The sequence below is a fragment of the Podarcis melisellensis genome (assembly GCF_964234715.1).
Source record: "Podarcis melisellensis genome assembly, chromosome: 16".
Lineage (NCBI taxonomy): Eukaryota > Metazoa > Chordata > Lepidosauria > Squamata > Lacertidae > Podarcis > Podarcis melisellensis.
This window is the reverse complement of record NC_138533.1, coordinates 2222043-2232059: the sequence shown is the minus strand read 5'-3', so window position 1 is coordinate 2232059 and position 10017 is coordinate 2222043. Positions and strand designations below refer to the sequence as shown.

The window sequence follows — 10017 nt, the reverse complement described above, 5'->3', positions numbered from 1 at the left end:
CAGTCAGAAGGTATTAGGAAGGTATAGGCTGGTAAAGATATTGACAGGGATATTATCTGAGAAACCATAAAAATGTTAATGTACGTAAAATAAACTTGGGGGGTTTTTTGGTTCACTTTTAACAACTGTCTGGACTCAGTGTTTTACCAGAGAGTAACGGGTTGGTGGCAGCGAGGAAGTGAGCACAGTGGTGGCACAGGGATCAAAAGACCGTTAAACGTCCGGGGACCCTGTGTGATCGCCACAGGTGGGTTATGAATGTAACGAATCAATAAAAATAAAAGCTCTTGACGAAGAATATCAGAATGCAACAACGTAGATGTCTTTATATTTGCTCTTTATTGCTGTCTATCTAACATGGAAGTTCTGTGTGTTTCCCACCACCAAAGAATATTCATAGCCCCTCGCTCTTTCTCCAAGCCAGATGTGATATCTTGGGGAAGATCGTTACTTGTACATCGAGATTCAGGGCATCTAGAGGAGAGGAGAGCAGAGAACGTGGACCAAGGAAGGAGGAAGGAGGTGTCATCCACTCTCGGAAGGAAGCTCTGCAAAAGCTGGACTGCGGGGATTCAAATCAGGATCCGACCTTGTGGCCACTTAGCATTTCTTGACGTTGCATTGCCCCATGTTGATGGAAGGACAAGCCTTCACACAGGTTTGGTCAGAGCACACGGTGACGCAGGGGTTCCCGCACTTTGTGGCGCATGTCTTCACCCCGCTACAGGGGTCGGCGCACTTAGTAGCACAGGGAGTGACGCTCACGTTGCCGCAGGCATCCTGGCAGACGGTGGCGCATGCGCCGCCAGTTGGGGCTGGGATGGGAGCCACGCAAACAGCCCCGCAGGGATCCTGGCACACAGAAGCGCACTGACCCTTGCTCGGGGCCACGCAGACGGAGCCGCCAGAGCTGGTGCACACCGTGGCGCAGGAGCCGGAGCTTTGCTGCGGGGTCACACAGACGGAGCCGCAGGGACCCTGGCAGACGGTGGCGCACTGGGGCTGCTGTGGTGTCACACAGACGGAGCCGCATGGGCCCTGGCAGACGGTCGAGCATTGACCCTGGCCTTGTGACACGCAGACAGACCCACCAGGGGTGGCACAAATGGTCGGCCCCTGGTTCTGCAGGGGGGTCACGGAGATGGAGCCGCAAGGACCCTGGCAGACGGTGGCACACTGGGGCTGCTGTGGAGTGACACAGATGGAGCCTCCTGGAGTGGCACACACGGTGGCACATTTAGGAGTGCAGGCATCTGCGCACGATGACTGAGATGGGGTCACGCAGACGGTGCCTCCAGGGGTTGCACACACAGTGGCACTCTTAGTCTTCACACAGGAAGGAGGAGGAAGGCAGGGTTGCTTGCACTGGTAAGACATCTTGTTGGGGAGGTTTTAAGCTCTGGAAGAGAAATAAATCATATGAACAAAGGAGGGACCCACTGAATCAGGCCAGTGGCCCACCTAGTCCAGCCTCCTGGTGTCACAGTGTCCAAATCCCACCAGAAACTGTAAAATCTAGGTAGACTGCCTCTGGAGCTGGAGGTTCCATAAGAACACAGGAAGAACCTGCTGGATGTGGAGCCTGTGGTCCTCCAGCCGCTACTCAACGATGGCTCCCATCATCCCTGACCATTGGCCGTGCCAAAGGGGGATGGTAGGGTTTAGATTCCAAGAACATTGGCTGGTGGAAGGTATAGTACAAGAACATTTTGAGGGCCACAGATCCCACATCCTGATATAAAGACTGCAAGTTAGATTATCCTCCACCAGGGCTAGGGCCTTCTCAGTGATGGCTCTGACCTGGTGGAATGTTCTGTCCCATGAGACCAGGGCCCTGCAGGATTGAACTTCCTTCCGCAGGGCCTGTAAGACAGAGCTATTCCGCCTAGCTTTCAATTTGAACTTAGCCTGATCTTTTATTCCCCTTCCTTCCCTCCCCCTCCCCTTTTTATGAAGATTCCCCACTCTGGGATCCCACAGCTTATTCTCCCCTGGCCTCCTCGCTGGCCCAAATAGGACTAACTTAGCCAGCTAGCCCTGGTGACCAAGTAATGTTTATTGGATGGATTTCCCCCTAAATTGATTTTTGATTTGATTGTTATTTACGCTTTATACCGTATTTTATGCTGGTTTTTTTGTAGCATCAATTGTTTTGAGTTTGTTGTTAGCCACCTTGAGCCCGGTTTTCTGAACCGGGAAGGGCAGATTATAAATAAAAAATTATTATATTATTTATTATTAAGCTCTCTGATACAATAGTTCCCTGCAGTTCTTGTCCAGTTCTCCCTGAGCAGTATTGAACTCAATCCTGCTGTGACATCACAGCTGCTTAGCCAATGACAGGGATCTCGACACCTTTGCTTGTAAAGACACACAACGACACCGAAGGAGATGAGCCATTGGTTCCAGCCAGGAGCACAGAGTTTGGGAAGAGTGTTGTGATAGTGGAGACATCAGAGGTTATTGTGGGGGAAGAAAATTATAGATCATACAGATGGGCCCTTAGCTATGTAAATCATAAACAGCAGCAGAGCAACTGTTAATTATAGTGTCTAGGGCTGAACAGCAGCTTCTAACAAGTTCTTACAAATGCATTACGAGTACATTGGCAGTTGTTCCTTGAAAGTTGCCCCATAGCTCTTAAAGGGTATGGGAGATGCCTTTCGACCGCAAGTGGGTGTCCATAGATGTTGTTCAACACAATCTGGGTGTATCACAACCTCATTTTTAAGTGAATGGGTGTTGGGGCCACACTGGAGCACACAAACCAGTTTGCTCAAGGTGACCTTAAATAATGCTGGGTTGTCTCAAAGGAGATTATGGCACCTCCTCAGTCCCTCTGCAGAATAATAACAATGAGAGGCTCTAGTTAAGAGTTGGAGGAGACTCTTAAGAATCCCGCGGACTGCAAGAAGATCAAACCTCTCTATTCTTAAGGAAATCAGCCCTGAGTGCTCACTGGAAGGACAGATCGTGAAGCTGAGGCTCCAAGACTTTGGCCACCTCATGAGAAGAGAAGACTCCCTGGAAAAGACCCTGATGTTGAGAAAGATGGAGGGCACAAGGAGAAGGGGACGACGGAGGACAAGATGGTGGGACAGTGTTCTCCAAGCTACCAGCATGAATCTGACCAAACTGCAGGAAGCAGTGGAAGACAGGAGGGCCTGGCGTGCTCTGGTCCAGGGGGTCACGAAGAGGTAGACACAACTAAACAACAACAAAGTCAATGTAGCTCATATGAGACTTGAGATGGACCTCTACCTCAGGCCCTAAAAATATTGTTGGGCTGCAACTCCCATCAGCCCCAGCCAAAATGGCCAATGACCATACATGATCGGAGGTGCAGCCTGGCAACATCTACCTATATACTGAAATTCTCCTGGAACACAGAAACCCTGCAGGATGTGACATCAGCCATGGACTTCCTCTTTTTCAGAATGCCATTTTCAGCTCCCCTGCCTTTATGGTTCCCATGTTGTGCTTGAAAGAGCCTGGGCAAAGGGGGCTGAAATGACAGAAGCCGTCATGGTGGCTGCATAAGATTGCCAGTGGGCAAGGGAAGGGTCTTCAGCGCTCCTCCATCCTCCTTGCCCTTCTCTCACTCAGAGGAACCTGGCTGCTGGATCAGACCAATCAAAAAAATTTGGGGATGAAAACGTCAAATCTTCACCAAGGCTAGCTATCCAGACTGGTCCTACATGGGCCAGAAAAAAGCCAGGGAAGTCCCCAAATAGGAGTTCCATCACAGAAGGAGAAAGGAAAAAGGAAAGAGGGGGAGGGGATCAAGTTGATTCCAAACCAAAGTCCAGGCGGAACAACTCTGTCTTGCAGGCCCTGTGGAAAGAAATCAGATCCTGCAGGGCCCTGGTCTCATGACACAGAGCGTTCCACCAGGCAGGAGCCAGTACTGAAAAGGCCCTGGCTCTGGTTGTGGCTAATCTGACTTCCTTAGGGCCCGGAACCTCTAGGGTGTTGCTATTTATGGACATTAAGGTCCATAAATAGTCTAGCATATTCTGTTCTCACTGTGGTCATACAGATGCCCCAAGCAGGACCTGAGTGCAAGAGCAACTCTCTCTCCCTGTTTGTGGTTCCCTGCAACTGGTGTCCAGAGACAACCTGCCTCTAACCGGAGGGAAAACACAGCCCTTCCATCTAGCAGATATTGTCAGCCTTATGCCTCTGTGAATTTGCCTAATCCTGCAAGACGAATCATCAGCAGATACAGGGTACATTATGCAAATGAGGAAAATTTTATGAGTGCGGGTTTCATTTGCATAATTTTAACAGGGCGTTCAGCTTCTGTTGTCCCAGAATTTTGAACGGCTGTGGCGCAGCCTTGCAAAAATTCCACAATTCATTGCTGATGGATATATATTCAATGTGCGTGTTAGCACAAGCCTGGGATGCGCCTTGCATGTGGAGGTGCCATTGCTCAGAGGCAGAACACCAGCTACTCAGGCAGAAGGTACCATTTTCAGTCCCTGCACATCTCTAGGTAGGGCTGTTGGGAGGGATCCTTGCCTGAAATCTTGGAGTGTTGCTGCCATTTGGTGTGGACAGTACTAGATAGACCACCTGTCTGACTTGGCGTAAATCAGCTTCCGTGTTCCTTTGTAACCTGTAGCTTACTAGTAGAGCGCATGGTTTTTCCCCCATGCTGATGGTCCTCAATTCAATGGCACCTCCAATTGGAAAGATCAAACAGCTGATGGCAATAAAGACTTCTCTGTCTCTTCGAGACCCCAGAGAGCCTCTGCTGGTCACAGTAGACCAGCGGTTCTCAATCTGGGGGTGCCCAGATGTTGTTGGACTACAACTCCCATCATCCCTGAGCTCTGGCCTTGCTAGCTAGGGTTGATGGGAGTTGTAGTTCAACAACATTTGGGGACCCACAGGTTGAGAAAGGCTGCAGTAGACTATTCTGAACTGCATGGACCAATAGTTGGGTTTGTTAGTAGACAGCTTCCTGATTTGCCTCTGCTGTCTACATAAGAGCATCAGAAACTGCACTAGATCCATGGATCCTATCATCTATACTGATGGGATGTGGATCTCCAGGATTTCAAGCAGGGAGTCTCTCCTAGTCTTACTTGGAGATGCTGAGGATAGGATCTGGGACGTTAAGCATGTAATTCATAGAATCATAGAAGTGTAGAGTTGGGGTCCCATCTAGTCCCACCCCCTGCCATACAGGAATCTCAGCTCAAGCATCCATGACAGATGGCCACCCAACATCTGCTTCAAAACCTGCAAGGAAGGAGAGCCCACAACATCCCGAGAGAGTCCGTTGTGCGTCCGTTTAGTTGGTATCTTCTTTCTCCTAACTTGAAGCCATTGGCTCACGTCCTCCCCTCCAGAGCAGGAGAAAACGAGCTCACTCCATTCAGATGCTCCACCACTGAATTATGGCCACATGAAAAGTGTCTGCTGGATGTGGGCCAGCACCCTGTTTTCACAGTGGCCAAACGGATGCCCACAGCAACCAGAACATGAGTGTAACAGCCCTGAGGTTCTCAGCAACTGGTAATCAGAAACATACACTCTCTGATAAAGCTCCTTCCCTTTCAATGCATGTTTGAAACATCCTCATAGACAACCAGCAAGCTTTGGCAGAAGCTGTCCCTGACAATCCTCCTTTCTGTATGGGTTGGCCATATTGCGATATGGTGGATAGGGACAGTGTCTTCCACTGGAAAAAGCTTAAGTTACGGGGTGCAGGCCAGGCCGTGTGACACACATAGCTTTGCTCTCTCCCACACTGTTGTCACTGCTTGTTCACTGTTCTATCTAGCTTCTGCCACGACCTCATCGCAACTGTTGCCCAAGGCATCTGCCCCACTCTTCCTTATGGTAGAGATGGTCGCGGACAGCTAGCTGACAGCTTTGTATGGAGGATTCATTCAGACTAGACCCTATCTGCAGTCTGAAGTGGTATAAAGGCATCCTGGCCTCCGCTTGGTGAACTTCAACAAGAAGAGAAGCCACCAGCCATATTTCTGAACCTGTTGGGTTTGAACACTAAAATTTGTCAATGGTGGGTTGTTGTTTTCTGTATTAATTTTTTTAAAAATTGAGCTTTGAGCAGCTGGAAGAGCACCATATAAATAATCTATTTGAATGAATGAATGAATGAATGAATGAATGAATGAATAAATAAATAAATAAATAATATTTGGGGCAGCCTCAAACGTCTATTTAAATGGGCAAACAAATACTGAACAATAATAGAACCAACAGCATAGTGAAGCAACAGGAAGAACTTTCTGACTGTAGGAGCTGTTTGGCAGGGAAATGGTCTCCCCTAGGAGGTTGTGGACTCTCCTTCCTTGCAGGTTTTTAAGCAGAGGTCAGGGATGCTTTAGCTGAGATCCCTGCATTGCAACGGATTGGATGAACCCATCCCTGGCGGTCCCTTCTAACTCTGCAATTCTATGATTCTATGATACTACTTCTCCAACGAAGATCAAAAACTGGGGTGGCCCAAACTGGGAAGTAATTTGGATGAGGAATGACTGTTGTTGGGCCAAGTCTCCCATCAGCCCCAGTTGGCATGGCCAGTAGTCAGGGACGATGGGAGTTGTAGTTGAACCATGTTCTTGGCGTCCAACTCCAATCAGCCCTCGTTGGCATGGTCAATGGTCAGGGATGATGGGAGTTGTAGTTCAACCATGTTCTTGGCGTCCAACTCCAATCAGCCCTCATTGGCATGGTCAATGGTCAGGGATGATGGGAGTTATAGTCCGGCAGGACCTGGAGCTTCTGCATCCCTGCAGTAAAGGATGTAAGGGCTCTTACTGCCTATTGTAATTTAGAACCCATTATTCCACCTTCCTGCTCCTACTCCCTGTTATTATTCCTATTTTTTACCATGCCACCAAGGTGTCGGCTGCTAATCCCATGTTTAAGAGAAGCCACTTACACCTCCACTGAAGAGAGAGCTACTGATAGTATCGCCACCATCAGGCATTCTCCTTCTACCTCTCTTGTTCTCTGATCTCCTTCCTTACGTCTTCCTTACGTCTTGGTTCTTTCGCCCTCCTGGCACTTCTTCACTCCTCTGTAATTCTCCTCTGTTGCCACTCATTTATTTTAAGAAATTGCCTCCTCTGAAATGAAGGCAGGGAAGTCCCCCAAAGGCAGCACCTTGAACAGAATGGCCAAAATCTCATTGGCTGTCGTAAACCTTCCCCGAAGCCATCGGCGGAAATTACAACCTTTGGTACTACTATTTTTTCCTCCAAGTGGGGAATAAAACCCAATAACCAAAAGAATGCTGTAATAAGCAAGCAGCCTGGCTGTAGCCTAAAATTGTTTGTCAAGAGCTCAGTTGAGACGGGCTCTTCCATGAGAACAAGAGAGATCCCAAGATACTCACCACGGTGGATGGCAAGAGGAGGATGATCCAAGAGTCCAAGTTGAGTTTGGTGGACACACCGAGCTGGCCGCCTCTTTTATATGACTTCCAAGAGGCAAGATCCCGGAAAGATGGTGCCCCGAGGGATGGGAAGCTTGTTAAGAGCACCCAAAGCTTGCCCCACCTAGTCATCTCCAAATTGCTGACAGCCCTCATTAGTTTGAATGGAATCCTCCTAACATGAGCGGAAGGACTTTGGAAATGAGAAGGCTGGGTCACGTGAAGCTGGCTGGACCCACATGGAAGTGGGAAAACAAAGAACGGGGATAAATTGTTTATTTTAAGGAACTAAATATGGATAGATGGATGAATGGATGGATGAATCCTCACATCTGCTGCTGTCCTCACATCCATTCTTTAGGCCCTGAGTCACACAGTATGGAAAACCACCCTATTCCTTGGGATGCTCTTTGAACCGCCAAACCATTCCTTGGTACTGATCACAAGCTCAAAAGTTCAGAACAGGCATATTCAACCTCTTCAGACCCACTTTTAACCCATCTGCGGACCCATGGCTTCATCTTTCACCATATATCCACATGGCAGCCGTGTTCCTGTTATGACCCACCTTGGACCAGGCTGTGATCCACTAGCAGCTAAGGACCACTGGTCACAACGTGTGGATGGAGGTCTACCAGGGGAGAACCCAGGTCCATCCAGATCCAACAGAGAGAGTTGGCCTCTACTCCAAAAGCAAAATGTAGGGGAAGGGCCGTAGGTCAGGGGTGGAACATGTAGAAAGCTCAATCCCTAGCATCTCCTAGTGGAGCCACGAATGTCAGAATGAGAGCCAGAGGGGACATCAGGAAGGAGGGAGAGAAAGCCTCTTCCACCCTACGAAGGAGGTGGGGTTGTGGGCCCTACCACGCGCTGGGCAGCTGGAGCCCAGCCCTCATTGATTGGGGGGATTCCCGGCAGCGTCACCCCCTGGCCAGCCAATTGGCTGGCTCTGGCGGCATGACCTGCCCTATTTAAGGCAGGACATAGCCGGGAATCTCCCTCTTTGCTGCTCATCAGCTGTTCCTGCTTTTCCCACCCTCCTGCCCTACAAGGTTATTGTCCCTTGACCTTGCTTTGGACCTTGGTTGGTCGCCGTTGAGGGGCCTGGTAGGAATTTTTCCACTTGGCAAATTGGTTCCAGCCTTTTGCCTACCTCGTTGCAAATCACCACAACTTTCTTGGTATTGTTGGTTAGGCATTGGTATTGTTCTGTAGATGGAAGAGGGGAGGTAGCGCCATCACCTGCCCCACATATTGAAGGGTAGTCCATTAAAGGACTCCGGGGGCGTGGCCCTGTCCGAAGCCCGGGGAGGTGAGGGCCTAAGGCATGCCTCCAGTCAGTGACCACGGGGGATCAGCATCAGCAGGACTCCCCCTCCTGGTGGTTAACCCTTCCCAGACTTCAAGCGAACGGGCTGAAGTCGGATAGTCGGTTAGGACCAATGCCTAAGCCAATACCGCTCATCACCTGAAACCAATAAAGTTGTGGCCTTATTTCGCCCATTAACCTTAATAATTGTGTCATGTGCCATTATTTCTACTGGGGGGGAGGGCAGGAACTCGCCACGCAAAAGAGGCTGTCAGACTGAGTGACAGAGTATAGTTTTAGGAAGAAGGAGGGAAAGTGGTGCCAGGCAGGGGCCCATGAAGGGGGGTGAGTGATGTGCGGTCCGCCCTGGGTGTCACCCTGATGAGGTGTGTGTGACAAAATGGCGGGCGGCGCTTGTCACCGCAGGGCCTGCAGCGTGCATGAGGCATGCGTCTTGGTGCCCGCAGGCTTCGCGCTGTCCGCCTGCTGCCTCCCCCCCCCCCAGCTGTAGGGCAGCTGAGGCCCTACTATGCGCCCCGTCTCTATGGCCACCGTGCACCCCGTCTCATCCTGTATGGGTGTCACACGCCCTGACTCGTCCCTGTGGGTGCCAGGCCCCCGAGGCATGCGGTGCCCATAGGGATGGCAGTGGACGGCATGTCATGGGGTTCACGGCATCAATAATAATAATAATAATAATAATAATAATAATAATAATAATTTATTATTTGTAGCCCGCCTATCTGGGTGGGTTTCCCCAGCCACTCTGGGCGGCTTCCACAGAGACCAAAAATACACTAAAATGTCACACATTAAAAACGTCCCTGAACAGGGCTGCCTTAAGATGTCTTCTGAATGTCAGGTAGTTGTTTATCTCTTTGACATCTGATGGGAGGGCATTCCGCAGGGTGGGCGCCACTACTGAGAAGGCCCTCTGCCTGGTTCCCTGTAGGTTTGCTTCTTGCAATGAGGGAACCGCCAGAAGGCCCTCGGCGCTGGACCTCAGCGTCCGGGCAGAACGATGGGGGTGGAGACGCTCCTTCAGGTATACTGGGCCAAGGCACGGATGCCACGTTCAAAAAGATCTTTCCAGAATTCCCAGTTCTTGATGTCATCGTGAGCTGTTAACATTTTGGTGGAATGCAATGTTGTCATGATCACCTGGAGAGAGATAAAATGAGATTTATTGTGTTTTAATAAATGGGTTCTGAGTCATTATTGTTACCTTTGGAGCCAAGAAGGACAGATCAGTCAATCTGGGAGGGTGAGGTGCCTGGGATGGAATTCTGCC

General features: G+C 49.8%; 1 protein-coding gene across 1 annotated transcript; it reads right to left on the bottom strand.

Moving 5' to 3' along the window:
• Positions 1–320: 320 nt before the first annotated feature.
• On the bottom strand, positions 321–7419 carry LOC309358615 (uncharacterized protein). The gene is made up of 2 exons (XM_081891969.1): positions 7379–7419; positions 321–1399 (listed from the first exon to the last, which is right to left on the bottom strand). The coding sequence occupies exon 2, from the start codon at positions 1375–1377 to the stop codon at positions 601–603; it is 777 nt and encodes a 258-aa protein (XP_081748095.1). The 5' UTR covers positions 1378–1399; positions 7379–7419; the 3' UTR covers positions 321–600.
• Between the last annotated feature and the right edge of the window lie 2598 nt (positions 7420–10017).

Coding starts and splice junctions, on each gene's coding strand:
- LOC309358615 (XM_081891969.1), bottom strand. CDS start 1,377: ATGTCTTACCAGTGCAAGCAACCCTGCCTTCCTCCTCCTTCCTGTGTG.